The sequence below is a fragment of the Podarcis erhardii genome (assembly GCF_964252035.2).
Source record: "Podarcis erhardii genome assembly, chromosome: 7".
NCBI classification, from domain to species: Eukaryota; Metazoa; Chordata; class Lepidosauria; order Squamata; family Lacertidae; genus Podarcis; species Podarcis erhardii.
In genome coordinates, this window is record NC_138511.1 from 42,092,274 (window position 1) to 42,112,797 (window position 20,524).

Below are 20,524 nucleotides of genomic sequence, written 5' to 3' on the forward strand. Positions count from 1 at the left end.
GCTCCTTTTGAACGAGAGCAAAGTTTGATTCCTATCCACAGTGTCTGCCTACCATGTTCAATTACTCAGGAGGCCCAATGCTTCCTACTTCATTTTGTAAAAAAATTGTTGCCACAGGGCAGCTTACATGTCTGCCAATAGGTGGCCATGCCAACTGCAACATGATGAAAGAGCAGCAACTGCTGTTCTAGCTCTTATGGCTGAGAATTTGTGTCCGAGGTGAGGGCATGGAATTGAACTTGCAGCTTCTGAAACACAGCATGGCTCCCAACAGTTCTTTCTGGTGTTGCGTTCCTCCCCCTGGTCCAAAAAGGTTGGTAAATTCTGTATTGCTCCCTCAAACTCTGTGTGGTTCTGCATTAAACAGGTTTGCCACAGGAGGGCTCCCTCCCCCAAGAAACTTCTTGCTTAGTCCAGCTTTAGATGTGCTTTAGCTCCGGCAAAGGTTTTAAGGGGGTAGGGGCCTTCTGCGGTGATGGGCCTGGGCACACTTTCCTTGGGGCAGGGGGCTACTCACACCACCCTCCCCAAGCCAGCCTTGTGCGGCTTTGTGAGGCTGGTATCTGATCACATCCCATTCTTGGGCACTGCCTGGTCAGATTGTCAAAGCAGTGGCTCAGAATTGGGGCAAATAAGAGACCAACCTGGCCCCATCCATTGGCCAGAGAATGAGCAGATGCAAGGAGCTGGCCTCCGCACTCTCTGCTCCCATTGCCTGTCACTCTGGGACTGTAGAAGCAAGGAGAGAGGATGCTTTGGCCCCATCCGTCATCTGCTAAAGGAACAAGAGCTAGCAATTGCTATTCAAGGACCAGCACCAGCAAAGGGAGATCAGCCTGGCCGTTTTCAGACCACAAATGCCAGCTTATTTATGCAGCTTATTTCTCTGGCTTTAAAATAACATTCCTTTCATCTACCTTTCCCCTACTCTCCTCTCATTTTTTTTTTTTTTAGTCTGCTTTGGGAAATGGCAACTGTCTGAAAAGTGGAATAAAAATAGCAATAATAATCACAGTTGTAGTCTGCATCAAACCCACAATTCATTCCTTACTCATTTAAAAAAAGAAGCTTCCGCTTCTCGCTCCCCACCACCCTCTGCTTGTCTGGAGAATTGTGATCCCACCATTCAGCTCTTTCTTAAGCAATTGGCTGTGCTTCTTCAGCACACAGAGGGCCCTTCATTTAAAAGTGAGTCTCAGGTTAACCCCTACGTAGAGTCCTAGGGAGCTGCTTCATACCATCGATCCATCCAGCTCAGTATTGTCCACACCTGTGGTCTTCAACTGGTTCAGACCCAAGTCCTACCTCTGACTCACAACTTGCAACATGGGACCCGCTGTCAAATGTTCACGTTTGATTTATACTTAATTCACATTATTAATCCTAAAATAGCAATTCACAGAGCAGTATGCTTTAGCATTGCTACCACATGAAAAGCAGTGGTTGTTACACTTATTTTTAGTCAAAAGACTGAGAACCTGTTGAAAAAACCCCAGTTTTTGCATTCTGGGTGAAGTCCAGAAAGCCATAGAAGTAGACTCAAAAGTGAACAGAGTGCCCCTGCTCCGTACAGAGCTACCTCTCTAGAAGCATAGATGTAGGGTGGTGGGGCATGTGCTTGGCCAGAAATATGTACGTTCTTAAAAATATCTCATGCTTTTCTCCTGCCATGTTGCAGCACCTATGGAAATCAATAAAAGGTGTGTGTCATCAGACGAATGTGCCCTAACCTAGACACCATATGTAGTGTTCTTTCAGCCTTATCTAGACATGCTGCAAGCCACCTGGTATAGCCTATGGGTCCTGACCGACTGCTTAAAGAGCTGTGGCCTTCACTGATTGGCTGTGGCTCTCCATGATTTCAGGCAGGCGTTTTCCCTAGCCGTACCTGGACTGAACCTGGGACCTTCTGTGTGCAAGGCAGAGGCTCTACAGCTCAGCTGTGGTCCTTCCTCTCATGCTGTTGTGCCCCCAGCAACTGGTATTCAGTGGCATGCCAAGGTTATAATAGTGGCTATTAAAAAAAAAAGATTAGTGGCTGTTGGAGCTGTGGTCTAAAGTGCAGAGGCTTACAGGTGGATGCCAGGCTCTACAGGGCAGCTTTGGCCCAGTTTCAGTTTTGATATCTTTTCTGCACTGTAAGGCAGACCTGGATCTCATGTGTGTGCCTGCCTGTGTCTTCCTAGCTTGCCTCCTCTCTGCTGGGTAGCAGGCAGGGCTATGCAGGGGCCACAAAAAGCAGGAAATGGCCTCCACCTGCTGCCCCAGTGCTGATCCTCGCCTACACAGAGCCCCTGTGCCGCAGCCAGCCAGCAAACGCAAGCAGGCAGGCTGAATCCCTTCCCAGGTCTGTTTGTGCAGGTGCCCATCACCGCCTCCGCGTCCAAAGACAGGCTGTTCTTGAAATGCCACCGGAAGCTGCTAATGAGCTGCTTGATTAGCTAATTAATTGGCTAATGAGGAATGCTTGGACGGAGGCTGTGAGACGACAGCACCTGCCCGGATGGCACTAGGCAGCTCTGTCGGGGCCCTTGTGCAAGCTACGAGGCTGGCAAGAAGGGGAAGGTGGTCACCTGGACCTCTCGGCTGTAGTCAGAGGTGACCATGACCTCCCTGGCCTTGCCTGGAGCTCCCCAGCAACAGATTTCAAAACGGATCCTCTTCTCCGCTGGTGGAAGCTCAGGTGCCTCTTGCCATGTTCATGCATTCGACTCCAAAGAGAAAGACAGCTGGTCTCCTTTGAACTGCAGTTAAACTTTTACTTAGAGATAGGAGTGTGCTTGGCACTACTGCAGTACAGAACATGTGAGGGGTCCCCCACCAGTACCTAAGCCCAGTGAAGATAGAAGGGGAAAGAGCAGGAGAGTGCTGGAGTAAAGGTTGCTCATGAATGACTCCAGAAAGGAGGAAACATCTTGCTGGACTGTTGGGAGAGGATGTAAGAATGTCAGAAGAGTTCTGCTGGATCAGGCCAAAGCAGTCCAGTCCAGTCCAGCAGCCTGTTTGCTCAGTGGCTAGCCATAGGGCATAGGAAGCTGTCAAACCACTGGCCCATCTAGCTCAGTATTGCCCACACTGACTGGCAGCAGCTTTCCAGGATATCAGACAGAGTTCTCTCCCAGCCCTACCTGGAGATGTTGGGGATTGAACCTGGGACCTTCCACATGCAAAGCTAGATGTCCTACCATTGAACTACAGCTGCAGATGCCTAAGGGAAGCCTGCAAGCAGGACCTATGTCCTATAAAGGACATACAAAGGTAGGGTAGCTGTTTTGAAGGCCTCTTGTTTATTTGCTGGACTGCAGCTCCTACCAACACTGGCCATTGAGCAGGTTGGCTGGGACTGATAGGTAACTCGGTCCTCGGTGTTCTTGGAAGCCACACTTTGGAAGGTCTGTGAGGCTGATGAGTCCAGCTTGGTTGCCATGGGTTGGATGGGCATGGTGCCCTTTGCTTTTCAGTTATTGGGGTTGGAGGAACTGGGGCCAAAGCTACCAGATGGGGGAACAGCTGGAAACTCATTCATCGATAGTTCAGTTGAATTTCCTAAAGTGTTTGGGCAAGGGTGCAGCCTGGTTTGTGGTAGGAGGGGTGCAGCAAGAGCCTGATCTCTGGTGTGAACTTTCAACCAGTCAGATTCCATGAGGTCACCAAGACAGGGGAGGTGCTGGAGCTTCTACCAGCGCAACACGAGGAAGACAGGGAGTGCGAGCACAGCAGGCAGCAATTTGGGATGGTCCCCATTGCTAGGGTACCCATAGTCTGTTCGGCATGTCCCCTCCAAGTTCTTAAAGTCGATGGGTCCGTCATCAGGAACTATTTTTTCATGGGCCATTGCGTCCCGTACCTAGTGGAAAAGAAAGTTCAGTTAGGGTGGCAGTCGATGTTTGCCCTACTCACAATAGATCAACCAAAATCAATAAATCTGAGCTGTTCATATTCATTACCTTCAGTGGGTCTACTCTCAGCAAGACTAGCATTATATTCATCCTGTTGCACGTTGCCTTATACTCAGACCATTAGTCCATTTGGTCTAGGACTGTCTACACTGACTGGCAGCACTTTCCAGTGTTTCAGGCAGGGAGTCCTTCCCAGCCCTACTAGGAATCGAACCTGGGACCTTCTGCCTGTCAGGCAGATGCTGTACCACTTTTTTTTTTTAAGTGATTCTGAAATGGGATAGTCTTGCATGCAAAGGAAGGAGCCTTATACTGTGTCAGATCCATTGGTCCATCTAGCTCAGTATTGTCAACGCTGACTGTCAGTGGCTTTCCAAAATTCCAGGTCTTTCTCCCCTCACTTGCAGTGTCTCCCTGCTGCCGTTCTGGTTGACTGCTGCGTGTGGAATTGATGGGGTGTGAGCCATCTTCAGATAACAAAATGTCTTGGGCAGGGGGTTAGCATAAATAAGGGAAGAGACAGGGCCAAGAGGGGAACAGTCCTAGCAGTGCAAAGCATTATCCGAGGCTCTCTGTGTCCCCCTCCCAACCCTTCTGCAGACAGAGCCTTGCTGGTCTTGGCAGTCTCACCTGCTCCACACTCTCAAAGACCCGCAGCAGGTTGTTGGTCAGGGCGTCTCTCACTTCCTTCTCTGTCCAGTTCCTCCGCAGAAGCTCTGCAACTAAGTCTGGGTATTTGGAGACATTTTCCAAACCATCTGGGACACTGTGTGGGGCAAGGAATGCCGGAACAAATCCAAGAAATGAGAGTTAAGAGTTCCCTGCACCTGGCAAAATCTCCTCATTTTACCCCAACAGAAGGGAAGCTTCAAGATGGGGCTGCATCTAGAAGGGTCAGCTCAGTAGCTTTTCTTTGATGGCTCATGCACCATCATCGGCTGTATACCCTTGGTCAGGGTTCAAGAAGCCAACAAGAGACACCTCTGGGAACCCCTTGGCTCTTGGGTTGTATCTCTGAGATAGTTTTGGTGGAGCCACATATGCATATACAGTGGTACCTCAGGTTACATACGCTTCAGGTTACAGATGCTTCAGGTTACAGACGCTTCAGGTTACAGACTCCGCTAACCCAGAAATAGTACCTCGGGTTAAGAACTTTGCTTCAGGATGAGAACAGAAATCGTGCTCCGGCGGCACAGCGGCAGCGGGAGGCCCCATAAGCTAAAGTGGTGCTTCAGGTTAAGAACGGACCTCCAGAACAAATTACCGTATTTTTCACTCTATAACACGCACCTGACCATAACACGCATGTAGCTTTTAGAGGAGGAAAATCCGTAGGCATGCCACCCGTAGGCATTCCCTCCATAACACACACAGACATTTCCCCTTACTTTCTAGGAGGAAAAAAGTGGGTGTTATGGTGCAAAAAATACGGTAAGTTCTTAACCCGACGTACCACTGTAATAGACATGCAACCATTGCAGCCTTCATGCTCCCAAGCACCCTTATTTTATTCTCTCTATTTATAAATCATCTCACATCCAAAGTGGTGTACAATATAAGAAAATGAGATGAAATACAAAAGAGACAGAGTTGAAAAATAATAAATCCATAACGACAATTGTACAATTAATAAAATGAGTGGATCACTGATGGGATTGGGCTACATGATCTTTCAGAGACCTTCCAATTCTGTGATCTATAATTATGCAACATGTGGACCTTCAATATCTGGGACCATTGTGTCACCCCACAACCATCACTGTAACAAAAAGGGGGCTCAGTAAATTTTAAAATTAACTTGCGGGGGGGGGTTACTAGTCAGTTACTTATGGTCTCCAAGTGGTCAAGTGAACTCTGATGGGTGAGGCATGAATATCTACTATGGCCAGGCTTTGGATTGATTCGGCCCAGGCCAGCCTGACAGACTCAAAAACCGACATATTTGGGGTATCTGATATACCCTTCTATCCCCTCTCCCCCCCTTCCTCTGATACCTGGGAACACCATCATAGTCTCCTCCAAAGCCAACTGCCTCTGGTCCAGCAACACGCTTTACGTAGTCCATGTGGTCTGTGGGCAAGAGGTCTGGGAGGTCAACACACTCACTGCTTTTGTGTGCTTTGATCCCTCCCACCCCACCTCCTCAGATGTGCCCTCACCCCACCCTCTCTGCCTCACCTGCAACCTGTGTAAGGTTGGCTTTGGAGCTACAGGACACATAGGTGTTGTAGAAGTTCACCATCACAAGGCCACGGGTCTTGTTCTATAGAAGGGAGGCAGGGGAGCTATTTCAGAGAAAGCAGGTTCCTGGGAAGAACTGGCACTCTATGACAGGACTGGGCAGGCTTATGGTTTGTGGGATCCACTTTGGGGGTGATGTTTTTTATGAGAACCTCCAAGATCCACCAAGCAGAGCCATGTGCAAAATACAGGGCACTTAGAATTAAGGAAGCCCGTGCCCAGGAATTACTTCTGGTATGCAAAAAACAAATTCCTGGGCTTGGAATTCATTCATTCTAACCAAATGGAACAAAAATCCACTCCTAATTGCCCCACGGTTGACCCCCATTTGAGCAATATTATGTGTGTAAGTTTGCTGCTGCTATTATTTAACCCAGGGACTGCTAACCTATTTGGACCAGTGGGTACATTTGGAATTTTGAGAGGAAGTCGGGAGTGCCAGTCACAAAATGGCTGCCATTTGGTGGTGTGGCATAACACAAAATGGCTGCCATGGGGACCCTGATGCTGCCTCATATCCTTAAGTCTTGCCCTACTCACATCTCTGGTACAAGGTCACTTTATAGCAGTCTGCACCACCCTGGTACCCTCCAGATATTTAGGACTACAACTACCACCCATTTTGTGCTGTCTAAGAGTCATGACACAAAAGGAAAAGGCACTGTGGGGGGAGGAGGAAAAAGGCAAGCTCAGGCATTAGTTCTTTGGGCAGGAGCTGATGGGAATTGTAACTATACCCCAAAACAGTTGGAGGGAACCAGGATGACACAGGTTACCTTGCAACACACATCATAGTCTTTCTCACCACTTCGCGGAGGACATCATCTGGCACATTGCGCTGGTGTTTGCAGATGGCATAGGCTGAGGAGTGGCTGAATATCACAGGCGCTCTGGAGACATTCAAAGCGTCTTTCATTGTCTTCACAGAGACGTGAGCCAAATCCACCATCATTCCCAGACGGTTCATCTCCCTGACCAAGCGCTTTAAGGGAGGAAAAACAGGGCAAGGGGTGGAGAGAGAGAGAGAAATTGGGTGCAGAGTAACCGGTGGGTCTCTCTGTATTCTACAGTATGTGAGGACAAACCATTCAGACTGTCACTTACCAAGAGATAGACACTCACTGAGTAGATTGTTAAGCTTAAAATCACTATTTTTGGGGGGGGGGGTTCCCCCAAAGCTTAACAATTTTGGTGGGTTTCTGAAAAGACTTTGCGGGTGTCATGAATTTTATTTTTTGAAATATGGCAACCCTACCTAAAATCCTTTGCCTGTTAGGGGCCACCTCACATTTTCTTCAAAAAAATTTGCTTTGCACAGGTAACTACCATACAGTTATCAATTTTTTCAAAAGTAGAGGTTCCATGGCTTTTGAAAAATAGGGGTCCTAAGTAATTAGCTAATTGGGAACCACTGCCCTAAGTTGTGGAATTCCTTCCCCACGGAGATGTGTCTGCAGTGGCGTAGCGTGGGTTGTCAGCACCCGGGGCAAGGCAAGTAATTTGCGCCCCCTAACCCGTGGATTTGCCCTAACCCCAGAAGTTGCGCCCGGTGCGGCCGGCCCCCCCTGCACCCCCCACGCTACGCCACTGTGTGTCTGGCTTACTATGCAGCTTTCAGCAAATGCTGAAGACGTACCTCTTTGACAACTGAACTGTGCATTTTCAGGGCCCACTCTATTCTTGTTAATGTAGCCTGTTTTAACTTTTTAATTCTGAATTTTAAATTGTTGCACCCTCTGGGATCTGATGGTGAAGGACAGGTGATGAGCATGAAGAACAAGAAGAGGAGGAGGAGGAGGAGCCACTGCCCAACAGGGGAGTAGATTGCCTCAGAAGAAATTTTCAAACAGAGATTGGGTGGTCAGAGATCCTTTACCTTCGATTCCTGTATTGGCCTTGATTATTGCTGGCATCCTTTACAACTCTCCAGTTCTGTGGTTCTATGACGATGATGATATCACTCAAAGCATATCCACTTTCTTCCTATCCTTAGCTAAATCAGGCTTGGGGGGCGGGTAGCAGCTTGCTAAAGCGTGACAGGGGCTCATACAATTGTCACATTGGGAGTTGAACCTGAGCAAACAGGAAGGACCACAGCTCAGTGGCAGAGCATCTGCTTTGAATGCAGAAGGTCCAGTCCCTAGCATCTCCCAGCAGGGCTGAGAAAACTGAGAGTCAGACTGAGGAATGTCATATATTTCCATCAAAACTTGCTAGAGAGCTTCCACTCACCTTCCCAAATTCAGTCAAGCCATTGTGAACTGGTTCCTCCTCTGGGGTGTCCACCAGCCAGTTATCAGCCCTGCCAAATGTTATAAAAGTTTTGGTTAATACACACTATCTTTTACGCATGCGCATAAGGGATGCATGTAGAAAGGTGCATAATCCCAAATATCCCCTTTCTGTCTTCAAATAAAATTACATTCACCCAAAACATCTCCTCTAAACCACAAGACTAAAACAGAAAGACAAGAGCAGGAGAAAGGCTATGTTTAGCCTTTAGTCCAATAATTATTTTATTGCATTACAATGTAATGTTGTAAATCGCTTTGATATATAGTTGTACCGTGGAAGTTGAACAGAATCCATTCTGGAAGTCTGTTTAACTTCTGAAACGTTCGGAAACCAAAGCATGGCTTCTCATTGGCTGCAGGAAGATCCTGAAGCCAATCAGAAGCTGTGGAAGCCCCATTGGACATTCGGCTTCCAAAAGAACGTTTGAAAACTGGAACACTCACTTTGGGAGCCAGAATGTTCGACTCCCAAGGCGTTCGGGAGCCTATGTACGACTGTATTTCTATGAATAGTGGTATATAAATATTCTGATAAATAAATAAAGGAACTGCATTCTGTGTTTGCTCAGACACATTTGCCCAGTGCTCTGGGGCTGGGCCCTGTAATTGAAAGCAGACTATGCTCTGCCTCTAGCAAAGGCAGCCTTACCAGGGTGTGTTGCAGCTGTGGGTGAGGGTCATGTAGCGCACCCCTAGCTGGTAGAAGGTGCGCAGGACGGCCATGCTGCTGTCTATAGAGTGCCCACCCTCCACGCCAATCAGACTGGCCACCCGTCCATTGGTGAAAGCATTCTGGATACCTGCAAGGAAAAGATCTCCTGTGGGCTTCTAACACCAAGCAAGATATGAGGAATCTGCAGAGGGTGGAGTCAGGACAGGTGTGGGAGGCGGAGGCACTCTAAATCAGCCCCTTATCACCAAGTAACCCATTGTGGGATCCAATGGGAATATAATCTCTTCAATAGTAGGGAGAATTTTGGCAGGGACTGCTTCTGTGTCCAGTCCTGGGCACCACAGTTTAGGAAGGACATTGACAAGCTGGAATATGTGCAGAGAAGGGTGACCAAGATGATCAAGGGTCTGGAAAGCAAACCATATGGGGAATGGCTGAAGGAGCTGGGTATATTTAGCCTGGGGGAAAAGGAGACAAAGAGGGCTGTCACATGGAATATGGAGCAATCTTGTTTTCTGCAGCTCCAAAGCGTAGATTCAAAGTACAAGAAAGGAGATTCTGACGAAACGTGAGGAAGACTCTTTTGATGGTGAGAGCTATTTGATAGCTGAATGGACTACCTTGGAAGGCGGTGGACTCTCCTTTGCAGGAGGTTTTTAAACAGAGGTTGGATAGCCATCTGTCAGAAATTCTTAAGTTGTGATTCTTGCTTTATTTATTATTTATTTATTTAAAAATTATATACGCCTGCACCATTAAAATATATCACAGCAGTATACAACAATATAAGAACATAAAACCAGTCAATAACATCACAAAAAGTTAAAAGCAAGTTAAAAGCAAAAATAAAAACGGGGGAAAATCAATAGACCATTGTTGGGAATGTACGCTTAATTGCCTGCATAGTTTTCAGCAGCCATTTAAAAGTTGGTACATAGCACACCTGATGAATCTCTATTGGCAGGAGGTTCCTCAGGGAGAATCCTTTGCAGAGGTTGGACTAGATGACCCTATGGGCCCCTTTCAACTCTGCAATTCTCTGATTCTATGATTCTCCCACCACCAAAGCACACCCATGGGGAATATGGCACCTGCTGAAATTGTCCCTACTATGAATGGTAGTCTGTATTCAATTGAATCCTGCAGCCCCACTGGCCTTCCTGCTCCATCACAGATAGGAATGGGGCAGCAGCCAGCCTTCCTGCCCTGGGACTTCTCAGTTTTGTCAAAGTCTTGCCCTGTGTTGAATTGTTGCAGGTCAGGTTGAATGGATGTGTTCCCATCCTGGGCTACCCATCTCCAGCCTGGGAGAAGCTCTCCTGTCTAGGTTGTTTTCCTCTCTTACCTGCACTGCTGGTGACACACTCAAAGTCATCCGGGTAGTGGTGACACATGCGATGGATGACGTCAATCTGCTCTAAGGTTCTCTTGACAGCATCTTTGTTCTGGGTTTCGCAGGGCACATAGGCAGCCCAGAACTGAGCAAGGAGAGAGGAAAGCAAAAAGGAAGGTTTCCAAGGGCTAGGAAAACTGCCTCTTTCATGCACACTCCCCCACCCCAACCATGGAATGAGCTGCTGGGATGCCATGGAACATCAGCAAACATTCTAACTTCTGGTGAGGGAGAACCAGTCTGTAGAATCTTGACAAGAGAATGCTTGCTCCAATTGCTTAGTCTACGTACGGTTTTGCACTGAGTGTAGAGACAGGAAGTTCTGTGTGTTGTTTGTGGTAACATTTTGTTATTGTTTGTGAGCATATAGTGGAGTTTCATCTTCCACAGAATGGGTCTCTCATACACTAAAGGTAAAGGTAAAGGACCCCTGGATGGTTAAGTCCAGTCAAAGGCGACTACGGGGTTGTGGTGCTCATCTCGCTTCAGGCTGAGGGAGCTGGCATTTGTCCACAGACAGCTTTCTGGGTCATGTGGCTGTTAGAATTCCTGCTCCGTGATTGCAGTCATGGGATTGTTGTCTATCACATTACGGTATATGTTTTGACTCCACAAAGTGGGAAGGGACGGAGACAGGATGTTTGTGTTACTGTGTTCTGTGATGTGGGACTATTGTCCTTTCTTCTTTTTCTCTTTGCTATCTGATGCTAGAGAGGAAGGGAGCCATGTTGCAGTGATTCGTATGTGTTTATATGTAAATAAAGTAGATTAGCCAAAATGCTGAGTTGCTAAGGTCTGTCACGCAAGCTGCGAAGACTCTGTGGATCCCTAAGTGTGTCTGTTGGCATCATTCGCTGTGATGTTCGGGCTGAAGAAAGCTTTTGAAGCTCCCGAACGATCAACAGGGAGGGAGGGAACATGCCAGTTGGGCATGTGTCTCTGCCAGGGTCCTACTCGAGTGTGGGATGAGCTCTTGTCAGTGGCCAGCATGACTAAACCTCTACTGGGGCACGGAGGGCCGAGATGAGTGCCAGAGCGCATGGAAACGCTGTTTACCTTCCCACCATAGGAGTACTTATTTATCTACTTGCACTGGTATGCTTTCAAATTGCTAGGTTGGCAGAAGCTGGGACAAAGCCATAGCTGGCAAGTGTCCCTTATTTGAAGGGACAGTCCCTTATTCCAGTGCCATGTCCCGCTGCTGTCCCTTATTGATGGATGTCCCTTAAATGTCCCTTAAATTTCAAACGAAGCAGCTCCTCTCCCTCCCTCCCTGCTGGCCAGAGAGGAGGAAGGCTCCAACTGTGTTGCTTGGCTGTGTTGCTCACCCAATAAGAAGTCTAAGAACGACTGGGGGGGTGGAGCTTGCATGCCTTGTGTGTGGCTAGTTAATGCAAGCTGAGGGGGTTTTTGAATGCTGGACGCCATTTTGTTGCACGTGCTGCTGCAAACTTTGCAGTGCAAAGCCAGGCCGGGGAGCCATCTTAAGTTGAGGCTGCATAGGCCTTGTGGTGCATGTGATTCAGATTCTATTCAGTTGAACCTCTGGTTACAAAGTTGGTTGGACAGTGTTCTCGAAGCTACCAGCATGAGTTTGACCAGACTGCAGGAGGACAGGAAGACTGGAGTGCCTGGAACAGGTGAGGTTGCAGGTTCCTTATTTTGGCTGCTGGTCCCTTATTTTCAAGGCTGCTGGTCCCTTATTTTCAAATCTGTAAGTTGACAGCTATGGACAAAGCAAAGGGAGCTCACCCCGTTGTGTGGATTCAAACCACTGACCTTCTGATCAGCAAGCCCAAGAGACTCAATACTTTAGACCACAGCGCCGCCCATGCCACCTGGCAGCTGGGAAAGACCCTGAACACAACCAACGTAGCATTAAGTTAGCCACTTTGTGGTATACTTTTGTACTGATGTGATATTGTGGCACATGGGAAAACACAAATGCGTTACCAAATATTTTTCTCTGAAAAATAACCTGTAGGGGTTGGAAACTTGCCAAGTGTCCGAATAACCAAATGGTTTGACAAAAGTGCACATTTCACCTGTTCTATTTTTCTGTCTCTTCCCCACTGTTTATACCTGTGCTCCCACGTGTCCAAGACGCAGCTTTGGGATGTTTGTGTGAGTGTCATTCAGCGTAGTCAGATTTGCAGACTTCAGAGACAGTTGGTTGTTGAATTTTTTCAGCAACTGCCAAGGTAAGTCATTGTGCCTAGAACAGGAGAGGGTAAAATAACAATAAGTCAGCAGGCCCAGCACTGCACAACTTAGGCTGCCTTTGTCCAGAGAAGGGCATTGCTAGGCTACCAGCCAAGGCTGATAGAAGGCACCATCAAGGCCACTTGAGCCTCAAATGATAGGATTGGATCCAATCTATGCACCTGCTCAAACTATGCACCTGCTCGTCCAGAGAGAAGGTAACCCCACCCAGTGCAACCAGCATTCTACCCATCTGGTCCAGGGAACCACCCACTAAACATGCCTTAGTTTTATCTGCTTTAATTTTTCACGTATTGGCTCTCATCCAGTCCATTACTGAGGCCAGACATAAAGTGAGCACATCTGCTGCCACACCTGCAGATGTAAAAGGAGAAACACAGCTGTGCGATACCTGCATATTGCTGTCAACACAATCCTAAACTTTGGATTATTCCACTTTAAGGATGGTTTGGCCAAGAAATGTATTCTAGAGTGAATTCCATAACTTCGCAAGACATCTGCTTACTCCTGCCCCATCTACTCCACGGAATGGTATGGCTGCTGAGTCTTATTTCTGCTCTGGTGACTGGATAGTGCTCACTTGAAGACAGCAGGCTAGTTGGAGGTGGATACAGGGAGAGAGACAGGCTGTGTAGCATACAAAACTCTATCCTCCAATAGTGGGAATAGAGCGGCAAGGGTGGGAGGCTTAGGAGGAACAGCCAGAGGACTGCTACCCTTGTACCTCAACACCTGCTGCTGCCTAAGGCAGACGCCTCACTTTGCCTAATGGTAGGGTGAAGCTTATATATAAATGAACTCCTCCAACTTTTCAACTTTGGAAACAGTCCTATGCTCACCTTCCTAGGAAGGAATAAAAAGGAAAAGAGCTTGTGAGTCATTGTACATGATTTTTATTTTCCCGTTACCATCTACCCTCAAAAAGGAAAATAAATGACTAAGATAGACATTTCCACTTTCCAGTCTGTTACTCTGTCCAGCCCTTTGTGAAAATAGGACTTGCTATTAACTTTCCAGCTGTGTTTTGTGTTCTGAAAAGGATATTCACAGCATAATCCTATGCATGCTGACTTGGAAGCAGGGATGGGCAAATATGCCAATTTTGGTTTCTTTCAGTTTCCCACTTTTCCAAACTTAAGTTCAGTTTGCTACATTTCCACATGAGTTTGAAACTTTTTTCTGATCTCTAAAGTTCTCTTGAAAATTCCTCAGCATTATTGTGTGAATTTCTCCCTGCTCCCTACACATTTTAACATGCTATTTTGCCTTACACAATTTTCTGTAACACAATGCATTTTGGAATGTGATTTTCACTATTATATGCACTTATATGCATACATTTATATGCATTTTTGTTCACATTATGTGGCTGTTGACTGTGTAGCAAAATTTGGATAAAGGCAAATTTTGAAGGGTGTTTTAGTTCTCATACTGTTTCCAAAAATGCAAATAAGGTAAGTTTGCCTGCGAATGCAAATTGAATTAAGCTTGTTCACCGTTACTATGTAGAAGTAAGTCCTACTGTGTTTAATGGAGCTTACTCTCTAGTAAATATTTGTAGGACAGCAGCCTTAATGACAGGGTAATGTGCTCATTAGTTTTTTCTACAGCCATTAGGAGGTGTACATCTTCTGATAGCTTTAAAAGGGCACACAGAGAAAGAGAACATGCTAAAACTCAATTTCTACAGGAGGAGGAAAAGAAAGACAGTAACTCTAAGTCAATCATTCATGGGATTCCTTTGAACAAGGACCTGGAAATCGACCCGGCAAGCCTTAATGGGAATACTTCAGCAAAGGGAATTGAAAGAGTGATAGATCCACTTGACTTCAGTAGCAGTCTCAAGAGATGATCCTGAATGCCTGAGCTGGCCCAAAAGGCCATTTCACACATGCACACCATGACAAAACTGCAAAACCCATGTTAACCACCCACAATACACTTCACGCTGAGGTGACGGCTGTACATAACACCCTGCATTTAAAGTATGCCCCCCCCCCGGAAAAAGAATTATGTGAATTGTAGTTTGTTAAGGGAACTAGCAACTATAACTCTGTGAGGGGTAGACTACAGTTTGCATTATTCTTGAGGCTGGGAATGTGCTTTTGGGGGACAGCAGCAGCAGCAGTAGCAGCAGCAGTCCCCTGGCTATTCCTCCTAAGCCTCCCACGCTTGCCACTCTATTACGCCCGCTGGAGGACAGAGTTTTGTATGTTACTCAGCTTGTCTCTCTCCCTGCCTCCCCCTCCAACTAGCCTGCTGTCTTCAGGCAAGCACTGTCCAGTCACTAGAGCGGAAATAAGACTCAGCAGCCACACCATTCAGTTTCCGTGAAGCAAGCGTCTTGCTAAGCTATGGAATTCACTCCCTGGAATACATAGTGATGGCCACCAACTTGGGCGGCTTTAGAAGAGGATTAGACCAATTCATGGCGAATAAGGCTTGCAATGGCTATTGACCCTGAAAGCTGTGTTTTACCTCCACTCTCAGAGGCATAATGCCTCTGAATACCAGGTTCTGGGAGTCACAAATGGGGAGAGCACTTTTGTACTCAGGTCCTGCTTGCAGCCTTCTTAAAGGCATTTGATTGGCAACTGTGAGAAGAGTAGGACGGGCCTTTGATCTCATTCAGTTTTATGGCTCTTATCACGTTCTTGGTTTGTTTTGACTTTTGCAGCAAACTGGCAATGGGCCAGCCCAGTTTTTACAGACATCGCGATTAGGTCATAATAATGACATAAATGGCCATGCTTTGAAAATTATATGCAGGGCCAAAGTCTAGTCAAATTTCCTTTATGATTCTGAGTAACTGCAAAGAATTCCTGCATTGGACTAGATGACCCAGAGGGTCCCTTCCAACTCTAGAATTTTATGATTCTTTCCCAAGTGAAACACCTAGTGCTCTTATTGCTTTCTTGGTTGCTAGGACTCCTGCCTTTTTCTCTTCCATGGCCTCATTTCTTGCTCTCTTAGGCATGCTGATCGGACTTTTACTCTCCAGTCTTGTTTGCCTCCTGTGTGAATGCCTATCCACTTAGAAACTTTGGTAATTAAGTGGCATATACAGTGGTACCTTGGGTTAAGAACTTAATTCGTTCTGGACGTCTGTTTTTAACCTGAAACTGTTCTTAACCTTAACTGTTCTTTAGCTAATGGGGCCTCCTGCTGCCGCCACGCCGCCGCTGCCATGTGATTTCTGTTCTCATCCTGAAGCAAAGTTCTTAACCTGAGGTACTATTTCTGGGTTAGTGGAGTCTGTAACCTGGAGCGTCTGTAACCTGAAGCTTCTGTAACCCGAGGTACCACTGTAAATACCTTAAACTAACACCATCAGGGGCCTCAGCTGGATCAATCCATGGGCCTGTCTAGTCCAGCTGTTCTCACAGTGGCCAACCAGATGCCTTGAGGGCAAGCTGGCAAACAGGACCTGAGCGTAACAGGACTCTCCCCACCTGTGAACCCTAACAACTGGTTGACAGAAGCATATTGCTCTGACATTGGAAGAAGACCCAAACCATGGTGTCTAGTAGCCATTGAGAGCTTTCTCTCAATAATAATAATAATAATAATAATAATAAACATGGTAGCACCCAAACTGGATATTCTCAAGATGGGAGAGTTGCCCTGCATATGCTCAGATGCTCCTTTGCCTAAGTCAATTTTAAGCAGCAACACCACCACCACCACCACATTCCCTGGCACTGTGTCCTATATGGCAGAATTTTTGGAATCAGAAAGCAGCAGGCTGAGGCCTCTGAGATGTGCCAATATCTCAGAAGGCTTGGTCTGGCAGGGAGGCAAGAGCTCTTAATTTCATAATTGCAAGGCCGCGTAGCTGTACTTATTGTTCTTATTCCAGAGAGAATGACAGGTTTGAATGGCACCAAAGGGCAGTAATTTGCCCATTTGCCTGCTAATGATTAACTTGGAGAACAGCTTCTACAGCTGCTATTAAGCCCAAACCTCCAGGTCAGTGCCCTAAAAGCCTGGGAGTCACTCCCTTCTGGACCTTCCCAGTTCAGGCACCTTCTGCATCTTTCCTTCCGCAGGGTTACTGCTTTTACAACAAGGTATTTCTGGAGGACAATGTGTGAATCAACCCTTCTGTGATGTTTCAAAAGGCCCTTGAAAATGCAAAGAGGGTTGGGGACAGTATCCCATCTGATCCAGACTCTGGGAAGACCTCATTGGAGTAAGAGGCTTAGGACCCCATAGAGAACCTCCCCACAACTGAAGATCTGGAGGAACCCACCATTGTCCAGGGTGCACCTTTCCTGAGGCCTAAATGACCCCTCTGGCCACATGCTGAGCCTGCCTTGAACCCTAATTAGGAACATAGGAAGCTACCTTCTCCTGAGTCAGGCCATTGGTCCATTTAGCTCAGTTCTGTCCACCCTGACTGGCAACAGTTCCCCCAGGGTTTCAGGCAGGATCCTTCCCCAGCCCTGCTTGGATTGACCACGAGATCTTCTGTATGGCCCTTCCCCCAGAAGGCATAGGAAGGAAGTGTGGTCTTACCCATCTATCACAGGTGATGTTGTCATGATTCTCTCTGCCTCCTGCTGATACTGATCTGCTGAGCAGAGCAAGAGCCAGGAGAGGAGCAGGAAAGTAGCTTTCAGGAGCATCCTGGTGCCTGGCAGGCTGGACTACACCTCCCTTTGCTGAAGTTTCTCTTGTGGCCCTGAAGCTTTTCCTGCAGCAGGCGATGCAAAAGAGGAATTCCAGGGAACCTCTACTTGCTGCAAAGAGTGATTGGTTTCTTGGCTTGATGCACCAGGAACAGACAAGCAGGTGCAAACTCTGGGTTGTACTTGCCACCTACAGCCAATAAATAAGAGCTTGGGAGGAGCCACAGAACAATATCAGCTGCTTGGGTTCACTGTATCTCTTAGGGCACCGTGCCCATTACAGTTATGGTTGTGCTGCCTCAAAAAGAATGCTGTAGAACTAGAGAAGCTTCAGAAGTAGGCAACCAAAAGGATCAAGGGGATGGAGCAACTTCTGCAAGAGGAAAGGTTGCAACATTTTGGGCAGCTGAGTTTAGCGGAAAGGCAAACATGGAGGTGTGGGACATGATATTGACATGTACGTAATTATAGATGGTAGAGCTGAATGTTGACATGTTCAGGGCAGACAAAACAAAGTGCTTCTTCACACAATGCAAAGCTAAATTATGGCATTTTCTTCCATTAGAGATAGGGGCCTGCACTGCCATGAGCTTTGTTGAGGCAAGTCTCCTCAAGCAGCACTCGGTGTGTGTGTGTGTGTGTGCATGCGTGCACGCAGAAGACTTGGATTTGGGTGCTCCACCCACCTCTTGTCTCCTACATGCTTGGACATGGTGGTGAGGCCTCCTCTTTCTCCTGGCCTGGGCACAATTTCAGTGGCAAATGTGAGGGACGGGGAGGGTGTGTGTGTGGAGAGTGATGCAATCCCACCTGATGGCAACTCACCTGGTGGCTTTCTTCTCCTCCCAGAAAGCAGCCCCGCTTGGTGGTGGCTCCAGGCAGGTAGGAGCAGGTCCATGCCACTGGCTGGTGGTGGAGGGCAGGGCTGGTAGAGACAGGCCTCCTCCTTGATAATAATAATAATAATAATTTATTATTTGTACCCCGCCCATCTGGCTGGGTTTCCCCAGCCACTCTGGGCGGCTTCCATAAAAACCAGAAATACATTAAAATATCACAGATTAAAAACTTCCCTGAACAGGGCTGCCTTAAGATGTCTTCTGAATGTCAGGTAGTTATTTATCGCTTTGACATCTGATGGGAGGGCGTTCCACAAGGCGGGTGCCACTACCGAGAAGGCCCTCTGCCTGGTTCCCTGTAGCTTTGCTTCTCGTAACGAGGGAACCGCCAGAAGGCCCCCGGCGCTGGACCTCAGCGTCCGGGCAGAACGATGGGGGTGGAGACGCTCCTTCAGGTATACTGGGCCGAGGCCGTTTAGGGCTTTAAAGGTCAACACCAGCACTTTGAATTGTGCTCGGAAACGTACTGGGAGCCAATGTAGGTCTTTCAAGGTCTTGATCTTGTGGTTGCATTTTCAGTGGGTGGCCTATGCCTCACAGAGCCAGGTGAGGGGTTGGCCTGCCTGCCTGCCAGCCATGGCTGTTTCTGCTCCTGCCACTGCTCATTGCTGGTGGGGCTGCAGAGAAGCAAGAGAAGGAAGGCAAGAGTGAAAGGAGAAGAACAACTCTTCTCTGTGTTTTCCTCATTAAGAGAAAAAATACCCCTTTTCTCATTTTTCTCCAAACTTTGTTTTTTCTCTGCTGCCCTCATCCTGTTTATCAGGTCTAGTGTGTGAGAAGATTGACTGGAGGCGAGAGAGTCCTGTTAGTCCTGTTGTGGTGTATATGTGGGCATTATAGTAGCTTGGCAGCTAGATTTTTGTGTTTTTCCTTGCCATTTTGTGCCCCCTTGGAGCAGCAGCTCTTCAGCAGCATCTTCGCTTCCTACTGGAAGCTCCAGAAAGGTGGCAGCCATTTTGCAGCTCCTCTCATGGTGCTCCCCTTGAATTGCACCCCCTTAGCAGCAGTACCTGCCTGTTATCATAGCTGCTCTTCACCCAGCTGTGTGACTGCCTCTGTCTCCTGGCGCTCCCCCCCCCCTTTACCTCCCCTAGCCGGAAGAGTTTTAGTGATCTAGTCCTGGCAGACAGTTACCCCTCACAGAGCGATGGTTTCCAGCCCCCTTAACAATCTCACTTTCCATAATTTTCGGGGTGTTTCTGTGTGTCCATTTTCTTGCTTGTCTCAGGTGGCAAAACGGCTTGGACAAATTCACATAGGATAAGACTATCAATGGTGTTATGTACTGAATGGCTTCTAGTGGGGATGGCTATGCTCTGCCTCCATAGTCGGAGGATAAAGCCATAATGCCGGTAGATTGTCAGTTGCTGGAAATCACAAGAGGGGAGAGGGCTGCTGTTGCATTCAGGTTCTGCTTTGGGGCTTCCCATTGGGGCATGTGGTTGACCATTGTGAGAACAGGTTACTACACTAGATGGGACACTGACCCGATCTAACAGCCAGGCTCTTTTTATGTTACAGTATTATGTGTTAGTTACATTGAGATTGGATCACTGTGACACGCTCTGTTTACCACTGCCTCTGAAGGGTGTTCAGAAACATCAGCTAGCTCATAACGTTGCAGCAAGGTTCTTAACTGGTACAGTATTTGGGGGACATAAATCTCCACTTTTATACTATCTTTACTGGCTGCCCCTTCATTCCTGAGAACAATTCAAAGTTCTCATTTTTTACCTTTAAAGCCATGAAAGATCTGGCACCTGGATATCTGAAGGACCAGGAGACCTGAAGACAGGGCTTTTTTTTCAGCCACTGCTCCCCAGAACTCAGCTTCAGCACCTCTCAGGTGGGCACTATTGTCATTCTAACAGAACAATGGAAAAGTTCATGGTGAGCAATCTGGCTCCTCTTTCTCTAAAAAAATACCACTGCCTGAATGACATTAATTGACCTATACACTTTGATCAGTAGGAGATGCCTCTTTTTATTTTGAAGTGTTCTTTCCTCTTGGCACTCAGGTGATGGCTTGATGAGCAGCCACACCTAGCCTGTGTCACTACCTGCAGATAAGTAACTTTGATAGCAGCTGTAAATCTAATTGCTATCTTTTGAGAGTTGTGGTAGTAGTGCACACCAGAGCACTAAGGCACATGTTGTTGCCTTCACACAGCAGTATACAGTATTTCATTTTCAGGTCTTTCCCCTGACTGTTAAGTTCCACGTTATATCTGAGCTTTCACAAGGCATAAAAGGCACATCTGGAACTAC

General features: G+C 47.3%; 1 protein-coding gene across 1 annotated transcript; it reads right to left on the reverse strand.

Moving 5' to 3' along the window:
* Positions 1 to 2,738: 2,738 nt before the first annotated feature.
* Positions 2,739 to 17,548, reverse strand: DPEP1 (dipeptidase 1). Its single transcript, XM_081872265.1, has 10 exons — positions 17,245 to 17,548; positions 12,586 to 12,718; positions 10,456 to 10,588; positions 9,087 to 9,237; positions 8,376 to 8,445; positions 6,949 to 7,125; positions 6,081 to 6,165; positions 5,897 to 5,972; positions 4,530 to 4,665; positions 2,739 to 3,847 (listed from the first exon to the last, which is right to left on the reverse strand). The coding sequence occupies exons 1-10, from the start codon at positions 17,352 to 17,354 to the stop codon at positions 3,677 to 3,679; spliced, it is 1,242 nt and encodes a 413-aa protein (XP_081728391.1). The 5' UTR covers positions 17,355 to 17,548; the 3' UTR covers positions 2,739 to 3,676.
* Between the last annotated feature and the right edge of the window lie 2,976 nt (positions 17,549 to 20,524).